General features: G+C 35.3%; 1 protein-coding gene across 2 annotated transcripts in view; it reads left to right on the forward strand.

The window, feature by feature from the left end:
* The window catches only part of ath (ATP-dependent RNA helicase DHX33), a 35306-nt gene extending 10240 nt beyond the window's left edge, over window positions 1–25066 (forward strand). For both annotated transcript variants that reach the window (XM_089651456.1, XM_089651455.1), the window contains 8 exons: window positions 12754–12938; window positions 13179–13254; window positions 15569–15756; window positions 16384–16676; window positions 17916–18040; window positions 18136–18300; window positions 21206–21334; window positions 23569–25066. In XM_089651456.1, coding sequence (XP_089507582.1) covers window positions 12754–12938; window positions 13179–13254; window positions 15569–15756; window positions 16384–16676; window positions 17916–18040; window positions 18136–18300; window positions 21206–21334; window positions 23569–23850 — 1443 coding nt within the window. In that variant the 3' untranslated portion in view covers window positions 23851–25066. The remainder of the gene's footprint in view (window positions 1–12753; window positions 12939–13178; window positions 13255–15568; window positions 15757–16383; window positions 16677–17915; window positions 18041–18135; window positions 18301–21205; window positions 21335–23568) is intronic.
* Window positions 25067–25442: the final 376 nt, after the last annotated feature.

Genomic DNA, 25442 nt, shown 5'->3' on the forward strand with positions numbered 1-25442 from the left:
AGGAAAAGGTAGTTAAAATCAGGGTAGTCGGTCATTGTCTTATTTTCAAACCATACAGAATGTAACACGCCTCATCTAAAAAGAACCAAAGTTACCACAACCAATTAAAAGGATCCTTCAATGAATTAATCCCTGTCGAAACAAAAAATTGACACAACGTGACATATTAATTCGTTAAGATTGAAGGGTTGATAAACCGCGAGAAGTTGAAAATCAAACCTAACAAAAGATTAATCCGTTAATAAGAACTTAGGGGAGACATTAAAAACATTACAGTGATGCCGTTGGACCAGGAGGTGGGGTTTTAAAATGTTTTACATTCTGTTTGGTTCAAGACAATGGAAAAAAAAAATATATAAAAAAGCCAGGGCAAACAGTTCAGTATTTTAAATACAAAACTGCGGAAGGTAGTGAATTTCTACAATAATAGTTGAGCTATACGTGAATTTATCAGTAGGGTAAAAATCAGTTTATTTAAATTCCAAATAAAAATATACGACCGAAATTTAATGATGTTATCCAACCTCCGATAGGACATAGTGAGTAAAGGTATTACATTGTGGAGGGAGAAAATAGTTCCGTCAGTAGTAGACCTAAACCAGCGCATTAGTTTATTTGCTTTAAATGCTAAATATCCGAAATAAAAATATCCGTGAATTATAAGCCGAGAATAAATTAGGTTATTTAAACTCCAAATAAAATTGTATCCGTAATAAAAATATCCGTGAATTTATCAGTAGGGAATAAAGTAGATTATTTAAATTTTAAATAAAATTGTAAAAGAAAAAATTTTGTATTGTCATCCAACCTCCGATAAGACATAGTTATTAAAGGTATTACATTGTGGAGGGAGAAAATAGTTTCTTCAAGTAGTAGACACAAACCCAGTTCATTCTAGAGGCTGATGTCCAACCTCCGATAAGGACTGAATTAACAGATAAAACTTTTTTTATGTTTCTTTATTCATTGAAATTATTTAGTACATGCATTTAGGATTTTTTCGACCACCATGCTAGGCACATACCCGTTTTACTTTGGGGAGAGAAAAAAACAACAAAAAAAAGGGAGACGGAAGGGAGAGTGCAATTTAAACAAAACATTTTAAAGTCAATAATAGACGTACGGTGAGAAAGACCCTAGGGCCTAAGACGGTTGTAAAATCTAAACAAAGATGTATTGTACTACTAGACCGGAGCCTCTTCCCGGGGGCAGAGCAAATAATAGCTTATTACGTCACTTACTATGAACTTGACCATTTATAAGTGGGTCGACGGAACAAGTTTATATTATCTTGAAATGTTAGTAAAAATTCAGTGAACAATAAAAGTGCGCACTGGTAGAGTATTTATGTTTCGTTACCTAACGGGTATTCTTCCATGAAAAGAAGGCCGTGTCCTTGTGCAGTGAATATCTACAATAAATTGATTCAATTTTGATATAACCTAACTTGCTAATTGAATAAAGTGATGATGAGGACATTACGGCGTGAATCAGTGATTAAGTTTTGTAAATAAAACAATAATATTCCTTTCAAATTAAACAATATATATGTACTACAATAATAAACGGAGGGATCAACATAATTAATAAAAATAATAATCTAACTCATCTTAATCAGATTTCGAATGTAAAATCCAGAGTCGATCGGGGCCTTCAATTCAAAACGGTTGAATAATAATAGGATTCCTGAAACGTAATAGAAACACGAGTGTTAATATTCTAATAAAAGTTGCGTATTGAATAAAGAGTTCGTGATAAAAAAAAAAAAATATGGTTACATATAAACATATTTATACCTAGGGTTTCCCTGATGCTTTTCAGTTGTTCAACAAAACTCTTATCAAAATATTAGTAGCTACTACAATATTAGGTTCCTTGAGTTAGCTTTTCACGAAAACGGCGCTATATAAATTATTCAATAATAATAATTATTATTATCAGGCGTCCTGTAAGGAGGAATAGGAAATAAGGCACACGGTTTTACGAGAAATAATTTATCAATTAAATTGGTAAAGAGATTATCCACTCTAATTAGACGGAACTGAATTACCGCAAAACATATAGGTACACTAATAGATTGTTCATATAGAAGGAGTCCTATTCACATGAATTAAAACATCAAAACAAATTACCCAACGCTTAAAAATGCAAATAATTAGTGCGAAATAACTCTCAAGATCTTGGTTACTGTATGCTCAGTCATAAAACAATTAACAACGGCAGGAACACACAAAAAGTTAACAAAAAGGGCCCCATAACGGACCTACCAGAGGTTTAACTGATAGCGTTCGGCCAAGGAAAAAAAAGATAAGAACGTCGAGCGAGACAGGGGCGGATTGGGAAATCTTTCGTAGAAAAAAAAAATATATATAAAAAAATAAAATAAAAAGTAAAAGGGATTAGGAGTTTTAACAATTTTAAAACATTAACAACAGGGCAGTGGGGAGCAAGTGAAACCTAGGAAGGTTTGGAAAAAAAAATGTATTATCGGCGAGTTCAAACGTGTTCTGCTGCTAGGGTGATGGAACAATAATAGCTGACAATAGCTTATCTCCGTATCTACTCCCACTATTATTTTTCCAGAAGGGAGCTGTGATGGACTCGCCCTGGGATAATTTTTTTTTATTGTTGATTTATTATGGTTAGAAAGAATTTTTCAGTTGATTTCACGAAGTAGGGGTTTACCAGATGTTGGCCTTAAAGCTGCTTTAGAAACAAGTGTTTAGATTTATTAGGGTAGAGAAAAAAATAGGAACATGCACTGTATCGTCACAGACCTCCGTGATGGTCGTTTGAATTCTTAGATTTTATTCAGTGGGGTAGTAATGGATTTGCCAGAGTAGGGGGGGGATAGGAAAAAAAAACCTAACGAGATCGATAAGAAACAATTCAACTAGGTTGAGCAATGCTACTAAGTGGCTTTCTAAGTATGAAATACGCCGTTAAATATAGTTACGTAATTTTCTAAGGATTCAGACGAATTATAATTATGAATAGCGAGGTAAATAACATTTTAACAGGACGAGTTTGGAATTTGCCTAATTAAATTAAAATCTCGCAAGAAGATTTAAAAAATAAAACTATCACATCATAATTATTTACTACATTCTAGAATTAGGTTGGTAATTTGAAAAGAGGCTAAAAACTGGTGGGCCAACACGCCACTGGACTGGAAGAGTCTTGTTACATTCTTTTGAACAAAGAATTGGACATTTTACTTGAGAAGTAACAATTTATTGGTTTTGAAACGATTTAAATTAATGTGATGGGTTCTAGAGCACATAATTGATGAGGGTTTTTAGTGCGTTTCTGCCCTTGGATACACGAAATTTCGAGAATTCAGGAGACATAAATTAGAAATCGCATATGGTGATTTGGGGGGGTTGGTTTGGGGAGGGGGAGTCTGGATTTGAAAGCGCGGGGAGACGGTCGAGACAGTCAGCGTTGAAGAACGGAAGAAGAAAGTCGATAGTCGAGGGTGAAAAAAGCGGTTCAAGAGAGTCAGGTTTTGAAAACGTTGGGAGGCGGGAAATAGAGTCAAGGGGGTCAGAGTTTCAAGGTCTGGGAGACGGTCAGGAATAATCAGGATCGGTCAGCGTTTTAGGATAGTCGAGTCGGTAAAAACTAGGAAGCGCGTCAACAAGAATTAATCGTCGGGACGCGAACGCAGCTAAAGTCATTTATTGTAGAAGGTGTGGTTTTCTAACAGCATGAGTATTTTACTGCATGTGACTGTGTTTGTTCTTTATAATTATTTGGATTGTTGACACTAAGATGTATCGGTAAGTCTATTATAATCTAATTATTAACACTTATTTCCCTAATGTAAACCAAATAATTCAATTGTATTTTGAAGTAAGGGTATTTAACTTGAGCACTATAGGTACCCGTTAGCAAAGGAGGCCATAAATTACGAGACCTGGCCATTAAAAAAAAGGACGACGAACGGTTACCCTGAAACCGCTTTAGATCATCCAACAATAGACATTGTTTATGAGTTAGACTATTTTATGCAATTTAAAATGATTTAATAATTCTCCAGTAGTTATATTTAGCGCCAAAATTTATAGAACACAAACCATTGTATTTATGCAGTGTTTTTATAGTCCGGCGAACGGTTATTAGTCGAAACAATCAGATACCTATGGGCGGAATAGTAACGGATAGAACGGTTATTAGTCGAAACAATCAGATACCTATGGGCGGAATAGTAACGGATAGAACGGTTAATTAAATGCTTCAATGCCTGTTATTTGACAATGAGTTGTCGTATCCTCCTTGGGAATTCAACTTATTCTATACGGAATTCATAAAATATATTTAATTACATATAACTTATTCAAACATCACTCTTTTCATTCATTTTTGAACCGGGATAACGCAGCGGGTTGAAGCTAGCCGCCGAGAGAATTCATCTGTCTGGCATTCCTATTCTATCAAGTGAGATTTTCATTTTTCATAAGTTTGGCGGGGACGGAGTGTACGAATTTTCCGTAGGCTGTCCTATCTTACCAAAGCGACAAAAGCGAAGGGAACGAAATTTGTAATTGGCTTGCCTAATAGGGACTTTTGTGTTAGCAAAGTCGATAACCCTGGATACCGAGATAAAGTCTATTTTCAGTAGAGTAGCGCCGGTTTTTACCCTGCTCAGGTGTGGTTGAGTTATTCCCGTAAAAGGCACCGGTTTCTGTCGAAGGTGTTGGCGGACCAGCCTTAGATAGTCACCCTGAATAGACCCCTGTTTCGAGTATTTTCAGCTGGTGAGAGGACGCTTTCACTGAGTTCAAATCGAAGGGAACGAAAATTGCTAATGGGCTTTCCTACTTGAGTTAGCTGGTAGACGAAGGAACAAAGCGGATAAGGGCTATGCTATTCTTGTCTGGCGTATGGGGAGGATTTTCTCGCTGACAGAACGAAGGGATCGTGACGAATATGAAGTTGTTTCGGCGATTCCTGACGTCCTTCCTGTTAAATTCAATAAGTACTTACCCCACTATAGGAGGAGAAGTCATCCAGAATTAGGTTGGAAATTGACTCCGACTGAAACCGTTTGAGCTGACGGAGATCGGATGATTTCAGATTCACGACCTGATGATTCCAGTATCCCCGATCCTTAGCGCCGGAAGTCGAGGATATCATTTTCTACCATTCTTTGATATTTGAAGCGAGCGGAGGGTGACAAACGATAGAGCGAGTGACCATGACTTTGAAGTGGGGTAAAATCTCCCGTCTCGGAAACACTCGTTATGTCGGATGGACGCCCCATTCAAATTAAATATTGACATGACTATTTTGAGTGTGGACGAAAGACTTGAAGTATGTTCTGTATTGTACATATGATAAATATGTGTCATTACCTCTACTGGAACGAGAAGCTGTATAAACTGGAGCCAGGAGCTATTTGGAGTAGCGTGACTGCAGAGGCGAAGCCGAACAAACTGAAGCTGAATTCATCATTATTCTTACGAGCGTAAACCAGAGGGGTGTTCACGGGACTCCCGAACTCCTGACGTTGCTGATGCAAACCACTTCAGTATATGTTTATGTTTGAGGTTAGTAGAGTGGACTCCTAATTTTCGACATGCTGGCGAAGCTTAACTCATCATCGATTTGGGGGAGGTTGACGCGACCTAGACCTCGCGCTACCCACGTGACCCAAATGGTTCCTGACACCAGGCTATCATGCCACCGGACCGGAGCAGCCCTTGTACCTAACGGTATAAGATGAATCTTCATCATTCATCATCAACATCAACATCAACAGTTACCACCAAGGACCCACATTCCACCTTCATCACCCTCCGGCAGGAGGCAAAACATGTCATTATTTCATCTGTCGCTGAGCGATATTCAATTCATTTCTGGAGGTGTTGGGATTGGACCATCAACTTGGCTGCTCTCGAGCTGGTCACGTTGATGGATGGGATTTGGACGGAGACCAATCGAAAGCAACACATGTTTTGTCTCTAGCTATTCCCGAAAATACCTACTCATAGAAATAACTCACAAAACTAACAACCCATAGTCAAATCATTAACTTAGAATTTTGTGCATCTTGAATCGAATTGTCTATAGTGAATTTCATGTACTTAATTTGTAATTAATTGTCTCATTATATTAGCACATTATCGACTGCAGCATCCTGAAACGTTTGGGCGAGCAAACAAGGTAGGAAAAGGTAGTTAAAATCAGGGTAGTCGGTCATTGTCTTATTTTCAAACCATACAGAATGTAACACGCCTCATCTAAAAAGAACCAAAGTTACCACAACCAATTAAAAGGATCCTTCAATGAATTAATCCCTGTCGAAACAAAAAATTGACACAACGTGACATATTAATTCGTTAAGATTGAAGGGTTGATAAACCGCGAGAAATTCCAAATAAAAACCAAACGAGCAAAATATTAATTCGTTAAGAAGCTACGGTAGACGGTAAAAACATTACACAATGTATTGTCCAGCTCCGGCACGCTTAACCTCCCGGTTAATTTACAGTTTTTTGTGTTACAATTATTAAAGAAACGCAATATATATGCAGTTACTCTCTTTAGCTTGTTGAGAGAGGAAACTTTTGAAAAGATGTCCCACTCCGTGACATTAGTAGACACGCATACCGCCTTGGTTTTTATCTCTGGAGGATTTATACAGGAATTTTCTGGCTTCGGCCAGTGATCGGCCTCTCTTATTAGCCAATCTGGACCCTTCCACCAAATATCTGCTTGTAATAGTTTGTTTGCTGTAACTCCTCTTGATAAAATATCAGCGGCGTTTTCCTGCGATGAAACATGTCGCCAATGGGCGGGATCGCCGGCCTCTTGTATCTCGGCAACCCTGTTGGCCACAAAGGTATTCCATCTAGCTGGCTGTCCTCTTATCCAGCATAGTGCGATGGTAGAGTCACACCAGTAGTATGTATCCACCTCAACCATGTTGAGCGCTTCTTTGATGTTTTTTAATAATTTCGTTAACAGCACCGCACCACAAAGTTCCAATTTTGGCAGGGATATGTTTTTTAATGGCGCTATCCTGGACCTGGAAGATATTAACTGAGAGTGCATCTTACCCTCGGCGTCCCTGGATACTAGATACGCACAGGCTCCGTAGGCCTTTTCCGATGCGTCGCAAAAACCATGGATTTGTAGGCCGTTTTGACCCCACAAGATTCTTCTCTTTATTTTCAACAGGTTTATTTGAGATAAATTTTTCATGTAATTTTCCCAATCTTTTAATATTCCCTCGGGTATTTCTTCGTCCCAGGAAGTCTTAGATATCCATAATCTCTGCATAATTAGTTTTGCTACAACCGTTACTGGTCCTAGCAGTCCTAAAGGATCGAACGTTGAGGCGATACTTGACAATATCCGCCGTTTGCTTTGTACGGTACATACTGGTTTTTTCACTCCGTATGAAAAGTAATCAAACTCACTGTTCCAGATTAATCCTAGTATTTTTTCTTCTTGGGGTTCTTTAGATATCAATCCTTGCATATCTTGACCTGGTTCGGAAGATAATTCTGCCACGTTCGATCTCCATTTTCTTAGATTCATCCCTGCAGATTTTAGTAAACTGATTACCTGTTGTTTTAGAAGGTGGCACGATTCAACGTCATTTCCTCCCGTTAATAGGTCGTCCATGTAAAAGTCGTTTTCAATGACATTGCTTGCTATAGGAAATGAAAGTCTATTTTCAATACCTATTTGCTTCAGGCATCTTGTCGCCAGGAAAGATGACGGTCCTAATCCATAAGTCACCGTCCTTAGCTTGTAATGCTTCAAATCCTCATCCTGTGAAAAGCGCCAAACAATTTTCTGTAGATCGCGGTCGCTTTCCTGCACGTTTATCTGACGGTACATTTTCTCTATGTCCGCAGTTATGACTACAGGATGTTTTCTGAAATGTAAAATTTGCATATTTAAATCCTTTTGTATGTTAGGTCCGACCATCAGAGCATCATTAAGGGAAATACCAGAAGATGTTTTTGCCGATCCATCGAACACCACGCGAACTTTAGTAGTGGTGCTTGACTCCTTCATCACCGCATGATGTGGTAAAAAATATGATCTCGCATCGCATTCGGATTTTCGGCACTCTTCCATATGACCCAATTGTAAATATTCTCTCATAAACATGCTATATTGACATTTCAATTCTTTATTGGTGGAAAATTTTCTTTCCAATGTATGAAACCTTTTTTCAGCCATTGACAAAGAACTCCCTAGTTGGTCTATACAAGGGCGGGTTGGTAAGGCTACCGTAAATCTGCCCTCCGTGTCTCTACTATGACACTCTGTAAAGTTGACTTCGCAAGCCTTTTCTTCAAAATTCTGAGGTTTCATGGCATCCACCTCCTCTAGTTTCCAGAATCTTTCCATCTGGTTACCTATTTTATTAATGGCTAGATTACAATTAATTGATACTGGCCTTGTTTTAGTGATGATGTCGATCGCTCCGGAAACAATCCAACCGAGTTCAGTCCTTTGAATAGTTGGCCCGCCCTCCGTTAAGCGTATTCGATCATTATTCATTATTTCCCAAAAAACTTCCGCACCCAACAGGATGTCAATTGGAGACGTGACATTGAAATCCTTATCCGCTAGTTGCAAGCCAGATGGGATCTTCAACTCTTGTTTCCTGAAGGTCATTTGGGGTAGGTCGGTTGTTATAGCCTGCAATACTAAACAAGAAATTTTCTTATTATAATCACTATTCACTGCTAACATGTCAATTGTAACTCTTCGATTGATATGTGTGATGCGATTTTGTATTCCAGACACCGGCGTATTTATTTTTTCTGTTTTTAATTTTAATTTTTTTGCAAAACTCTCTCTTATGAAATTCGATTGGGCGCCTGAATCCAATAATACCCTCGCTTTGTGTAAACGGTTGTCGCTACCTACGATATTCACGATCGCTGTAGATAATAAAATTATCTTTTCATTTTTATTTAACACCGTATGATTTGCCACTGATGTCGAGCTGTGTGCCTCTTCATTTGTGTTTTCACTATTTAATTCATTAACATGTATCAAAGTATTATGTTGATCACTTGCACAGATTTTACATTTGAATTTATTTTTGCAATCTTGTGTAAAATGTCCTACCCTCAAACATTTGAAACAGGCTCGGGCCTTTCTTAAAAATTCTAATCTTCCCTGGATATTTAATTTGAGAAATTTTTTACAATAATACACTGGATGATTTTCTTTACATAGGATGCATCCGTGTTTGGTTGCTATCAATGAGACAGACAAATCTTTCTTGCGATCATCACGTGTTGTAACATTCTTGTAGGTAGGCCTTTTTTCTTGCAAATTTGTGAACTCCAGTACCTCAACACGTTTGGTTAGACATGTAATAAATTCTTTCAACGTTGGGAGTGCACCATCTATTGGCTGCTCTTCCCAAAATCTACGAGTTGATCCATCCAATTTATTAGATATTAAATATATCATAATCGCGTCCCAGGAATCAACATGTAATCCTAGATTTTTTAACGCTTCTAAATTTATATTAGCCTGATCAATAATATGCCTTAACGCGACTGGACATTCTTGTTTCATATCTTTTAACTGAAATAAAGATGCAACATGCCTATGAACTATTATTTTTTTATTCGCGTAACGTTCCTGCAGTATCTGCCACGCAGATTCGTAATTGTCGTGCGATATGGTCAAGGAGACAATCAATTTAGCTGCCTCTTTTTTAAGGCACGATTGTAAATAAAAGAATTTTTGAGAATTGTTTAATGTATTATTTTCATGAACCAATGCTTTAAAGGTCTCAGCGAATTTAGCATAGTCAGTAATTTTACCATAAAATTCAATAAGTTTCAAAGTTGGTAATTTAATTTCACATTTTTCATGATTTACTGAATTCAATAAACCTTTTGCTAATGCAAGTACAGAGAAATATTGATTTTCAAAGGATTCACGTTGACTTACGTGTTCTGCCTCGTCATCCGAAAGTTCTTCGATTTGAGATTGAATTTTTTCAAAGTCATCTAACAATTTTTCGACCTTTTGATAACGTAATTCTAGTTCCGTTTTATCGAGTGTCTTTAAAATATCATTAAACCTTGTCAATTTCGCTTTCAAAACTCCACGCTTGTTGATTAACTGCTTTAACTTTTCCATCTTTAATGGTAAATAATAAACAATTTAACTTTTAACCTCAAACAACTGACAGTTTACGAATGAAAACACGGCGGTGTTAGTAAAAATGCTTGTCAGTGCCAGGGCTGACAACCCTTTAAATCAGAACAACCACTCACCACTGACAACTTTTTAAATCAGAAATTCGCTGAAATTATTTTGTAGCGAGATTTTACCCGGTAATTTTGAATATTCGCGTGAATTATTTTTAATTAAATAAATCCAATGACAAAACTCTTACAATTGAGATGCTCATTTAACAATAATCGTATCAATTTGCAATGTAGGTAGCTATTAAAATTTTATACAACTGAAAAATCAGAAACAACAATAATTTTTTTCAATCTTTGTTGCATATTTAAATATTTCATTTGGGATAATTTGAAATAGGAAGGATTCGGGATTCGGTCACAGTTTTGATAGGATGGCATTGGGATACTTATCTGATGATGATCTGCATCTTCTTGGTTTTTTGCTGGTTCATATTTCGGCTCTTTCTGGTGCACGATGCGGCTCGATTGGACCATATGTTACAGTAATGGCCTCGTTAAATTAATGATACCAAGAAAAATAATTGATAAGTTTTATTCTTTAGAACACACATCACTGGTAACAAAAAACAACGACCCTCGAATTCCTTAATTATTTCATGGTTGTTATTGATCCGTTATTTAGAGAGAGAAGAGGAAGAAAATGGGCTTGCAAACCTATTTATAAACTAATTCATTTGAATGTATTGGTATATATAATCACAATTATTGCCCTTAGGGGAGACATCTGTCGGATATTTCAATTACTCAATACAGATACAAGTGGCATTTTCGTTGGTTTGATTCTTGGCTAAAGTCTGAACAGGTTACTTATGGAATGTGGGGATCATAGGGCTATTAGCCTCCTGAGTCCAGTTGGCAAGCTGTATGGTAGAATTTTGATTGAAATGGTAAGGGCTTTCATTAGTTGAAGGGGGTGCATGGACCAGATTTTCTAATTACATACGCTCACTTAGAAGTTTCTTGCAAAAAACCAGGAACTTTTCTGTGCCTTTGTAGATATACAATAAGCACCTACTTACCTACTGCTGATACCAACCTTGATGTGAGGTATGATTATTGGCAGAGGAAGGTTTAAAGGTGACTGAATCCTGAGGAAATGAGATCCCTGAGGCGTATGAGTGGTAAAACCATGTATGACCGTATGAGAAATACGTAGATTCGCAAAAAATGCATGGCTGATGTAAGCGTAATGAGTAAGATTAAGAAAGGGACGCTTAGATGGTTTGGGCAAATAGAGCGAAAGAACACAGAAAGGAGGAGAATATATGACGCGAATGTGAATGGTAGAAGAAGTTAGGGATGCCGGAGGAATACATGGCACAATCAAGTGAACCAAATGAAAAGGAAAGAACAGATATTCAAAATATTCTAAATAAATAACATTTCTTACAATTTATCACGAAATTATATAATATTCAAATAAAACAAATGCGAGAAACTGCAATTTTGCAATACTAATTATCATGTAACCGCTATATCTATATTCAATTGTCACAAAATTTAATTTACTTTTATCTATGTTACATAGGCAATCTTCTCATGGAATGTAACTAATAAAAAAAATAATAAAAAAGTATGTATGTAAATATTTAATATACCACCACATAATTGTATCTTTTTGTCTTTTTACATACATATATATATATTTTTTTTTAAATACATACATTTCTTTTGGAACAAATATAATATGTGATTTACCCGCCTCGGAACAGACTTTGTCTAGTGAGGCGGGTAAAAGAAAAGAAAACAATGTAAACAACCATGAAATTAAATAAACGCCCGGGTTGCCGGCACTGAAACTGAAAAAAAAAAAAATACTTGAGTAGGGCCATGTAAGAGTCAGAATAACAGAAGAGTATATATATGAATGTGAATGAGGTAAAGAGAATGTGCCAAGACCGAGTTGTTTGGCGGTCCTTCCTCCCTACCCCTGCGTTGAAACGGCGTGATGGTTAGTTAGTTAGTTTGCATGCTATTAAAGAAATTGTCATATAACAATGAGTGTTAACCTTTTCAACGCAGGAAATTTCCATGAAGGCAATGATAAATCTGCATTTTTTCAATATATAATATGAATTGAGTGTTTTGTTATTGAATAAGATAATACATTACAAATCTTTCTGCTCTTCAAATTTTTTAGATAAATTATGATATAATGAAGTACATATTAACATAATATACATACAGACATCCAGAGCAGCCTTCTGATCATGGCAATTATTGCACCATTGTAAAAAATTCACTTCATCATATTACAATAATGATAAAGTATTTTATTATTTTTTTTTTTGTAACAAATTGATATAATGATATCCTCACTGGGATCTCCCGTGTTGAGGATTTCATTTACATATGATCAAAATTTAGTACTATGGATAATAAAAAATAATAATAAATATATTGAATAGTATTTTTTCTCAAATAATTATAAATATAGGTATAACAAGATGTTTTTTTGTTCAGTTGTGTGGTTTCAGTTTCAGTCTGTATTGCAAGCACAATATTTGCAGAGTTGCTAAATTAAAACATTTTATTTATTTATTTACAGATAATAGTAATGTCAGCCACGATGGATGTGGATGTATTCAGTAAATATCTGAATGGTTGCCCTGTCATTTACCTCGAGGGTCGCACATTCCCTGTAACCATTTATCATACCAAGAATCAACCAAATGACTACCAACAAGCTGCCTTATGTACTGTTTTTCAACTTCATAAAGATTCCCCAATTAAGTAAGCATATATTCATAAATCTATTTTTTGGCCGTGTTAACAACCTCTAGTTTTTAAATATGCGTGCTGAACACTATCAGCTATAAAGTTATCGTATCAAGGATTGATACGACTGCGTACCAATGCTGATTTCTTGCTATATCATCTATTGTTTATCGCTTACAAAAGGTTAAATGTTTAAGTAATTATTGTATGTATGTATGTATGTACATACTTATTTTTTATTGTTCTTTGTTACAGTGAAGACATTTTAGTATTTTTGACTGGACAAGAGGAAATTGAAACACTCGCATACAATATAAGACAAATAGCTAAGGTAAGTTTCAACCAATAAATCTGAAATCTATATAAATAAAAATGTAAATGTTTGTTTGTTCAAAATGTTAAATCTCCGAAAGTTCTTCACCAATTGCTTTGAAATTTTGACATAATGTTGCATTAGAATATGTGTGTTTTTTTATATATGTACCTATATTATACAGATGTACCTGTGACAGGTAAAAACATGCCTTTTTTTAAAAACAGCGCTCTCTGTGGGACGTAAACGCAACAAACGCTATTGTTTCTCTATGAGCCACAGAAATGCGTGGTGGGATACAGCTAGTATCAAATAAAAATAAAAATTGTAGTGTGGAAAAGCGTGTCAAAATGTATCTTTTTTTTTATAAGAAATAGTAGCATGCATAGAGAGACTGTTTTTATACACCGTGGTTTTGACCCTCTGCTTGCAGATGAATTTAATAATGTTCATACATTCTAAACAAATTTAAATGCGTTATGTGAAGTTCACTCTCCAAATACGTTACTTTCAAGTGTAACACTTGGTATCTATTTTGCAGGAGAATATAAATCTGTATATGACTGTTTATTGATGATTATAATATAAGTTGAGTAACTAGCAGTTCTGTATACGTTTTCTGCCTCAATGGATAGGCGGAAGTAGTGTTGCCATTGCAACCGGAAACTCTTCCTCCTCTTATATTTCTGCTAAGCTGCTATTGCACCTCATTGCTTGCCATGTAAAAATAAACGGGCATTATACTCGTCAATCCTGACCAGTAGTCGTGTCCTCGCAGTTTTCCCTCTCTTTACCATCATAATTCTAGAAGCATACAAACACAACGACGGCCTCCATGTTTAGGGGAAAGGCTCTCGACCAGCAAAGGTGGTAAAGTCATATTATATTCATAAACCGTTTACATTTTTTGCCTCATAAAATTGTGGTCATTGGGACCTGAAGCTGCAATGACGTTTACCTACCATATCTTCACCATATCTTCACCATATCTTCACCATATCTTCACCATATCTTCACCATATCTTCACCATATCTTTACCATATCAAGCACAGTAGGCTTCTCTACAAACTCCTCAGGAGTGGTGAACCATTTACTCCTATTTATCGTGTTCATTATCGGTACGGTTTAAAAGTAATTTAACGTAAAAGTAAATTTGGAAATAATTCTCCCATCTTTCTATAATACCCGTCTTTCCTGCCAGCAAATTTCCATTGCCATCTCTACAAGCACTCAGTCTGGGTTGATTAGATTTTGTTAGGTTCCGCAAGTTCTTATAAAATTTACTTAATTCATTGTGGCGTCTCTTGCATATATTTTCTTCGTCTGTATGTTTTTAATTTTTCTTAGAATTTCAATTCATCTATGGCCATTAATTATTTTGCAGATTAAAATAAAGCATTCAAGTTAATAATTTGCTTAAATGACAGGATATTTAACTCCTTCAACATTTCATTCATTTTGGTTTCTATTTCTTTTCAGCATAATTATCACAGATCCATTTTGTAGTATTGTCATTTGTTTCATTAATTTATCTATCATTGGCAAAGAATATATGTAATGCTGCTACAGTAATTAAGGTGTGGTACAATGATTGCATTGTATACCTTTTTTTCTGGATACAGTGTTTAGGAATCTTCTTATTCTTCCAAACAGTGTGACTTTTTGGCAATTTAAAATTTTTCTTGTTTTTGTTTTGTGTTTTGAGATAAAGTCTGCTTGGAGTCCTCCAGTATTAGTCCAAAATATTTAAATCCAATCACTTCTTTCAAAACTTCACCGTCTATCAATATTTCTCATGGATATTTGCAATGGAAGTAGTACTGTCATTGCAGCCAAAAAACCCTTCCTCGTCTTGATTTCTGCTAGGCTTCTAATTGCGCCCCATTGCTAGCAAAGAAAAAATAAATGGGCGTTACACAAGATTTAAAAAATCTGTGGAAAAAGTGGAAACAATCGAATGACAATCCTATTTTTGAGATGTTTCAAGCAACTTCTCAACTCTTTGAAGGCTATGTTGCATATTTTATCTACACTGATATGTGTACATGGAATGATAATTTTGAATGTGGTATGATGCTATCCCTAAATCCTTCAAAAGCATGGCATTTTTAAACTAATAGCTGCTATGCGCGTAATAATTCATATCTGGACCTCTACAATAAAGAAAGTGGTTGACAGTAAAATAAAGCTGCGCATTCCCATTTTTGATTTACGCCATACAGACTTGTAGTTAGGTACAATACAAAGATTAACTAATTTTTAATTAGTGTATGTTGTAAAGTTGTCTTTTAGAATTTTTTTCTTTTACAGTTTCTTTGAATTAAATTTTAGGAAATAGGCGGAGGTGCCATTCGAGTATGCCCTCTGTTTGCAAGTCTGCCGCAGAACCAGCAGTTGGAAGTCTGGCAGCCGCTCCCCCCCACCATCCGCAAGGTTATCCTCGCTACCAACATCGCTGAAACCTCTGTCACTATTCCTAACATCAAGTTCGTCATTGACACAGGAGTTGTTAAAACACGGTAAATTACCTTTATCTTTTTGTTTATTTACATTTGAATGACTTACTGTGCACTAATAATTTCTGATATGAAATATGTAAAGCACAAAAAAGGCACCAGCTACTGTAAGAAGATGTTTGAATGTTGATGTGTACCAGGAGTCAGGACAGAGGTCTGTGATGTTCAATCAGTGTTGCCTCATTTATGGAGAAATCCCTAGAATGTGAAAATGTGCTAAATTATTATTATTTTATATAGGTAAAACATTATTTATGTTTATATTAACCCCATTATTAGAATAGTTGTCCTCATGATTTTTGTGTAATGTAATGTTCGTTTGAATTAATTTTAATTATGTCTTAGATTGGGGTCTTTCACAGAAATTCAAATTAATGTAACATTGTCATGAAATCACCAATCAGCGCCATTTTGTTTTCTTTAAACCTGGATTAAACGCCGATTCTAGGTCTGTCTCAGTTGTCTATCAAATTAGGATCAGCTTACAAGTATAGCAATACTTTTTTGCTGAGCACATTCAAAAGTTGAAATGAAGAGTCAAAAAATAAAATGGCTTTGATTGGCTATGTTACAGTTGAATTTCTGTGACACCAATCCTAAGTAATTAATTTCACATTTAAAAATGAACAGATGGTGCATCGGGTGTGCCGAAGTGCTCCGCGTGGAGAAGTGCTCGCAAGCGGCATGCTGGCAGCGCGCAGGGAGGGCGGGCCGCGTGGGCCCTGGCAGCTGCTATCGCCTGTACAGCGCGGCCAGCCTCAAGGCGCGCCCAGCTCATACCTCTCCACCCATCCTGCGCTCCCCCCTCGCCCCCACTGTACTGCACCTGCTCACCCTCGGGGCGGACCCACTCACCTTCGATCTGATTGATAGGCCGCCTGTGGAAGCGGTGCAGGAAGCACTGAGACTGCTTAAACAATTAGGTAACTATTTGAAAATGTTTAATACTAACAAGGGAGTTGGACCATGAGCCATTGTTTGTATGAAACCACATTGCAATATCGTTCACCCATACTACCTCAAATCACGTCTAAACACAGCGGTAACTCGCTTTTTTTTTTTTTTTTTTTTTTTTTTTTTTTTTTTGTTTCTACCTACATACTAATAGCATAAATTTCCTCGGATCCGCATAGATAGTCTATGTAATTTGGTTGTAACTTGGCGATAGTAGGCATCCTTTCACGAATGAAGCATGTAACCAACACAGAGAGGTCACAAGGTGCTTAAACTTGTTGTATTTGTATTTTCAATATGTAAACAATAATGTAACCTAAAATAATGGATTGCTGTATGGGAACCCATATTAAACATTTACATATAAACAAACCATCGACAAAATGGAGAAATAATTAACTAAAAATTCTGCCTCAATACAGGTTCGCCTAGTGAGGCAGGTTATGCACAACCTAAAATATAGTATATTATGCCATTTCTATATAACACTCTTACATTCATATCTACTTTTTTCTTATATTAGAAACTGCTGTATTATTGTAACATTATTCTTTAAACAATTTCATTGTTTCTAACTGACACATATAATTATACAACTTACTAATGATATATTCTGTAATTTTTTTTGATGAAATGAAATAAAAAAAATAAAAAAAAATAAAAAAAAAATATTTATATTCTTTCATACAGGTCACAGAGAGAGAGAGAGAAAACGATAGATGTAACAGAAACAAAGGTTTCAATGGACAATGTCTCCGCTCTTTATTTGTTACATGTATTTTATATGAGACATATGGGGAGTTTATAACGAAGTTATCAGCTGCTGTAATATATATGATTTATGTCATAGGTGTTCATAATACGAATTCAGTTACTGCCACTCAAACAACTAGGAATCCTCCTGGTCTGTTTCATAAGCACACTAAATCTAAAGCCGTTTCAAGCAATTCAATTCAATTATGATTGGTAGATTCTACAAGAAGGCTATACTGAGAAAGATAAAAGAGATTTGTCTAATTTTAATGTTTTTTTAAAGAAATCTAGCTGGCGTAGAAATGTTGCCAGGGTTACTGGTTACTGATGCAGCGGTGCTTTTACCACCAAAGTGGCATTATTTCGTTATTAGGTTTTGTTTCTTGACCACAAATAATGACAAATTGAGGTAAATAAAACATCTCTTTTATTAGAACAAATTAAAATATTTTCAGGAGCAATATCGACAACAGAGAATCCGTCCCTGACACCAGTTGGAAAGAAAATGGCTGCTTTTCCTATAGACCCTCGACTCTCCAAAGTCATTTTGAGTGCTAATGAATTTGGCTGTCTAGATGAGGTCAGTAAAGTTATTAGTTTTTCTCAATGAACCCATGTGCATCGTGGCGTCTATCAAAATCTAAATTATAATTCAAACTCTACTTCTTCTTTCAGGTTTTGACTATTGTTGCTTTGTTGTCTACCGATGGAATATTTCATTCTTCCCTGAGCAAACGCGAGGAAGCACTGAGAGCTAAAACCAAGTTCATTTCTCCACACGGAGATCACATAACTCTTCTTAATGTGTATAAAGAATTCATGAATTCACAATCACAAAAGGTAACATGTTTATCTTTATTGCCTGACTTATTAAAAAAAACATTTATCATTTAAAAATATATATACATATATGGTTTTTCATTGGTATGATTTGATTTTTTAATCTTATCTTTAACCTCTCGGAGAGTGAGCTTTTTTGAAGCAAACTGTATCCCAGGAGTGAGCATTTTTGAAGTATACGAATTAAAAAAAAATAAATGCAAAACCATAGTTTTCTCAATATCTAGCAATGTAAAAATATTTAAAAAAAAATTAATACTTGTACACACAAGTTAGAGACAAAACTAATTTTGCCTATTGAAGGGATCGTAAACCATTGGAGGTGAACCTACCATAACATGATTACAACGTATATATATTTATATCAACACCTACTAAAAAATATTACTCACCACAGGATGTCGGGAGAAGATTGAAGTAAATTGTATCCAAGTTTGTTGTTTTTGTTGTTGTTGTTGTTTTTTTTTTGTTTTTTTTGTTTTTTTTTTTTTTTTTTTTTTTTCAGTATTGCTTTTTAGTGTGGTAGTTTTCAAAGCATGGGTATATGCATAAAGCCACATTACATTCAATGCACATAAACCTCGTATCTTTTCTCTTTTTTGGCTGATTTTTTGTGTGGCTACACACATGACATTTCCTTTGAGTTCTATTACTCTGGGCTGTCGTTTGTGGTACAGGTCTCATAAAGTGTTTTTCTGAGAGGCGAGTGGGAATGTCAAATACTCTTTGACCTCCGGATGATACTGGTCGTGATGTGTGGTATTTTTCCACTAACTGGGTTATGAGGTTTTCTCGAAAATCGCTGAACGACAATGTTTTTTGCGATTTTAGGCGGTGCAGAAAGAATGCATTGAGTGTGCCAATATCGATCAACCGGAAAAATATTTTCTTGTACCACTTCATGGTTTTCCTTGAACTATCCACGAAACCAAGAATCCTATCCACCTTATCGACAGCTCCCATGTTTTGACTATAATCTACTACGGCCTCGGGCTTTATTTTGTTTTCTCCTGTGGTGTAATCCATTTTATTCGTTACAGTCATTTTATTACTATGTATATTTGTCAACATAGTAACATCTCTCTTGTCGTGCCACTTCAGAGCCATCAAATTATTAGAATGATAGAATTCTTCTTCCCCTTTTTTCATTTTGCCTATTCTGAATTTGGGCATTTGTTTCCGATTACTTCTCACAGTCCCACAAGCATTTGTTTTGTGTTTTTCAAGATAATCAAAGAGAGTGGGGCTTGTATACCAGTTGTCTAAAAATATTCTGTGACCTTTTCCCAAATAGTCCTTCAACATTGTAGTTACAACAGAACCAGATATACCAATATTTGGATCCAGATTTATGTCCGTTTCTGAACCAGTATACACTATTATATCTAATACATAACCGGTAAGTGTATCACAGTGAACAAATAACTTGATTCCAAAGCGATGGCGTTTGGAGGGAATGTAAATTTTGAAAGACAGTCTTCCTTTCCACAATAAAAGACTTTCATCTATGCACAAATTTTGGAAGGGATAAAATGTGCCTTTGAATATTTTTACCATCGGATCTAAGAGATTCCTTATTTTATGCAATTTTTCAGTATTCCGTATTTCGTTGTCAGAAAAATGAAGGCACCGTAGTAAAGTGAGAAATCTATCCTGAGAAAACATAACTTTGAAGAAAGGTGTTTCGATAATGGGTTTGTTGGTCCAGTACTTCTTCAAGCTATTTTTTCCGACGAGGCTCATAAGCATAATGGTAGCTAAAAAAATATAAACCTCAGCTACCGTAGTGTCTACCCATTTTCGCATTTTCGATTTTTCTGCCGTAAATCGTATTTGGCCAGCATATCTGTTCGTTTCTGAGACAATTGTCTCCACAATTTCTTGTGTAAAAAACAACTCGAAAAACTCAATTTCAGTAGAATTCTCTGTCAGGGTAACATGGGGCATTATACCCGAATTTCTGCCATCGAAATCGTGCAAAATTGGAGTAAATTCTCCCTGATCCCACACTCGGCAATCGCCTTTTTTACGTTTAGGAGCTGATGCTGATGCAGTATCTTCCTCAATTACTTGATCCTCAAAATCATCATCATCAGATTCATCCGAAGAGTTTTCACAATTTAAATCTCCCACGTCTTCCAAAATGTCCTCATCTTCACTTACATTCAAAAAGTCTGCTATGTCTTGATCATTCATGAAATTTGGTTTAGACATTTTTAGAAAAAATAACGGTATCGAACACAAATATTATAGTTGAAAATAAAACGACCAAATCAAAATATAAACAAACAAGAAAAATAACACACGTGGTATTATAAACACGTGTCACTATCACTTCACAATATTTAGTCAAACACTCTATAAATTATTGAACAGAACGATATTATTACATAACGAAACCATTAACAATACGCAAAACCTCGTAGTAATACGTAAAATTCCGATTCGTAGCGAAAATAACGAGAAAACCGCATAAAAACAATGTTAAAACTTAGCAAACTCGCACGCTCTCAAATCAAATGTTGTCAACCGAAGACAGTAGAGCAATGGCGGTTGATGACGTCACGTATTTTTTTAAATTTCAAATAATAACGTCGGTAAATGAGACAACTGTTCAAAATGTTTGACACATTATTGTAAACTGTCCATAGATGGCAGTACACTTCACATTTCGTGAATAAATCGCGTATGTGTTGAGTTATACACGCGGCCGTAATAGTACGGCCATACTCCTTAGAGGGTTTTTTGTTCTGGCCGTACTTGTACGGCCATACTCCCCGAGAGGTTAATAAGGTTCTGCTTTCATGACTTTGTATATATTATTGAAGTAATGATACAGCACAATTTGTAATAATAAGTCGTAAATTGATAAACTGATATTGTATTGTTTTAATTTTATTTATAGAAATGGTGCCGTGAACATTACTTAAAATATAACAACTTAGGATATGCTCAAAATGTGAGGCAACAACTGGTAGAACTTTGTCAAAAGTACAAAATGCAAATGCAGTCTTGCGGGCAGGCCGTTGAAAAGGTACTTATAACGTCTTCTACACCTATTTAATGTTGTTTGCTGATGACTACTGGAATTTAGGCACAATGAAACCTCAATTTATCTTTTTTTAAAGAATCCATGGAAAAAAAAAACCATGAATGGGGGAAAACAATGGATGCGGGAATATGGAAAAAATCTACATTCATAAAAATGTGATAACACTTGGGTGTCCTGAACAGTCTACAAAACAATCATTAATTAATAAGTCTAAAAAATGCCTTTTTTGTTAGTGTAATATTAGATTTCACAGGCAAAGTTTTAATATTCTTAAAACAATTCTTCAGAGATTTGCCAATGACGAGGGACTCACGTATGTCAGTTCCATCACTGTTGAAGCAAAACAACATGGAGATTCTCTCTTTTGACCCTTTACTACCATGACAGGATTTTAAAGTCAATGTGTCTTTCTAGTTATTGAAGATTTTCCGCATAATAAAAAGATCAAACGCTGTGTTTGAATGTCTAACGATAACAAATGGCTAATTGACTCATGTCAGAAATTTCGAACGTTGCGCTCATTGTTTACGAGTACCGAGTACCGTTAATCAAAACCAAGATATTATATTTTGGATGTTCATATTTTGAAGAACGATTGATCGAGTAAAACGTGTAGTTCAAAAACTCCAAATCTTTAAACGATAAATGCAGTTAAATTTTTAAGACTGGAAGAAATATATGACAAATGCTGGAAAATGACTATTTGAGGATTGTTCGATTGAGATTTCACTGTACTCTGTTTTTTTTTTTTTTTAATGTTTGTACCTTAACTTTATAATCTTTTTTGTTTATGTGAGTACCGCACAAGAGTCTCAACTGCTTTTAATTGTCTGGAGCTAGAGGGACCATGGCGTCCCCCCAATTGGGGTATGTTATTAGGCTGAATTAGTGGGGAGGGTAGGAGATTTATTGTTCTTCAAAAGTACTATCGTGTTAAACTCCAATTAGGGGCAGAGGAAGGTGGAGAAGTACCTGGCTATTCAGATCTGGTCACCAAACACGGCTAAAAACAATTCAAGCAAAGTTTCTATTCAAAATGGTTGTTTTTAGAGGGACCATGGCGTCCCCCCAATTGGGGTCTGTTATTAGGCTGAATTAGTGGGGAGGGTAGGAGATTTACTGTTCTTCAAAAGTACTATCGTGTTAAACTCCAATTAGGGGCAGAGGAAGGTGGGGAAGTACCTGGCTATTCAGATCTGGTCACCAAACACGGCTAAAAACAATTCAAGCTAAGTTTCTATTCCGAATGGTTGTTTTTTATATACTGAAAGTATCTATAGTAGAACCCTGTTACTTCGAACCCCGATCATTCGATATTCTCATGAAATTTTTTTTTCTTAAATTGTTTTTTAATTAGAATTTCGTTAATTCGTAATTCGAAATTTATTTTTGTCCACGCACGAAATTTTGTTGGTGTAATTCGAAAATATTCGGTTCTTGCGAAAATAAATCATAAAATTTCGTAATTCTGAATCTAAAATCAGCCATGGCGGTAAAACGCCGAAATATTTATCATCCTAATTAGTATTATTATTTTGTAAATCTGAATTGATTTACACTGGAAAGTCATATTTTTTCCAATTTATTTTGAATATCCGAGTTTGAAGGGCGAGTTTGAATATCCGAGTTTGAGAAAATTCGTTTCACCTGGAAATATATCATATTTTTACAAATTAACACCAAATATTTAAATTTAAAGGGTCGACCGCGACGGAAATCGACCGCGAAATTTCAATTTTTACGAATTTTTTCGAAATATTGCATTTTTACGAATTTATTTCGAATATCTGAAATTAACACCAAATATCTGAAATTAAAAGCCCGGCCGCGATGGAAATCACCCGCGAAATCTCGATTTATGCAGAAATATATAATATTTTTACGAATTTACGTCGAATATCCGAATTTAAAGCCGCGAAAAATTCGTATTATTACGAATTTACTCCAAAGATAATACCCGTATTTGAAGGGGAGGCCGAGGAACTCGATTTTCGGCATCCTTTTTTTTCATAAAATTTCGAATTACGTGGGAATTCGTGAATTCGAAATTAGATTTTTGATGTGTCGTGGATTTCGAATTAACGAGGTTCCACTGTACCACACTTTGTGAATTTATTCCAAGTTCCTTAAGTGTCTGTCCTCCTCTGATGATGCAGTTTTCCACTTTGACCTCCTTCATAAGAAGAGGAAGAAAATTGACATAAATTTATTTGCAGGTTCTAAAGTGTCTCATATCGGGTCTGTTTGTGAACACGGCGTGGGTGCGCAACGGTAGCACGTCTGGTGGTGGCGGGCGCTACATGACTGCCTCGGGCACCACGGCCGCGATACATCCCTCCTCGGTGCTCCACGGACATTCCCCGCTCCACCAGTGCTTGCTCTACACGGAACTCATCAGTACACAGAGAACATACATCAGTGTTATCTCTGTCATACAGGCCGATTGGCTGCATGAAATTGTTCCTGATTTTGCGAGGAAATGTAGAATTACGCATTGATAATAATTTATTCCAAAGAATAAATTGTTATAAATATTGATATATAGGTAGATCAGTTTACATTCAAAAGAAACTCTCTTGGATATTATGGTATTTCAACATACTTCTTAACTTTACTAAATAAAACAATCACAATGTTATTTCTAATTTTAAATATTTTTATGGTGGATAATATCTTGAAAACTTGTTTATGTAAACAAGCGGAAATGTTATAATGGTTTTTAATTTAAAAAATATATATATTAAACTCAATATTTTCATAGTAGAGCAATGCTGCTATAAACGCCTTATAAATTCTCTATCTACAATTTAAAAAAAATATTTTTCTAGCTGTTCTCAGTTTCTCCTGAGTTTCAACACTCTTACTTATTACAATTGAAAATACACAATATGACATCTTGTCTTATTAAATACATCTATTTGAATTTCACTTTTGTTTTCGTATATGAATGAATGAATGAATGCTGATCTTGGAACCGGAAATTAACCCAACATTCAATCGAGCTGAAACCCGGCAGAGGGAAATGGACAGTTTACATTTTGATCTAATAAGACTAACATACAAAAAATAAAACTCATCAAATTTATAAGAAAATTATATAAAACAAAAGAAGCTCCATGCTAGTAAGAAAAATCTGTATAGATCTTATTCTGGTGATGATTGAAATATAACCATAAAAGTTTTGTTCAGAATTAAATAAAACAACAAAAAACGACAGTAATATTCAGAAAACCCTTTTTTATAGAATATACATAGATTACAGTTGACATTTTTATTGGTAACCAAAGTAAGCGAGTTAAATCTTAGTTGGTTACCGTAATGTATATGTCATAATGTGTGATACTTTGTTTATGCGTAACGAAAGATTCATAAAATATTTATTATCAGGCGGAATACATGAGATATGTACAATGTTTTGTTTTTTTTTTTACCAGGAAGTGAAATGGTTACCTATACATCCTCCGCTTCAGAACCCCATTCTATGTTTTGTTCCAAAATTAATTTATTTTGTCAGCAATACGAACTCCACCACTGTAATTCTGATTGAGGTTAGAATAATCAATATCTCGTCTATAAATATGGTATAGTGGATCGAAAAGTTCCTCATTAACTATTGAGTTGTTGAGCTATGTTTCATTGAGACATATTTATATATGTCAGAGTAATTTAATAGAACATTTTGCAGAAAGGTATTTTAGTTCTGAGACCTCTTAAGTTCTGATAGTATAATATTAAAGATTCCATCTTAAAATATTATGTTGTTATATAAAAAGTTACTTCCTATTATGTTCTAAGCTTAGTCGATAGAAGTATTGTATTTATTTAGTTTTACAAGATCGTTATAAGAGTTTATGCAAAACTGTTTTGAGTTCTCACATAGATTTTGACACCCAGCAAAATTACTATTTAAATTCAAAATTTTATTTTTTAGATCTTCTATTTCTTATTTGTACTCGTTTCTGACGATTTCCGGAAATTGTATTTTGAATTCTTGTTGAGCAATTGGAGGAGTAGATTATCTGTATCGACTGCAGTCTTAGCAGCACGTGTAGTCATATTGGTATGGAATGAATTATAATAACACTCAACT

Source organism: Hesperophylax consimilis, chromosome 4, assembly GCF_061612785.1.
Source record: "Hesperophylax consimilis isolate HC1 chromosome 4, BYU_Hcon_1.0, whole genome shotgun sequence".
Classification (NCBI taxonomy): domain Eukaryota; kingdom Metazoa; phylum Arthropoda; class Insecta; order Trichoptera; family Limnephilidae; genus Hesperophylax; species Hesperophylax consimilis.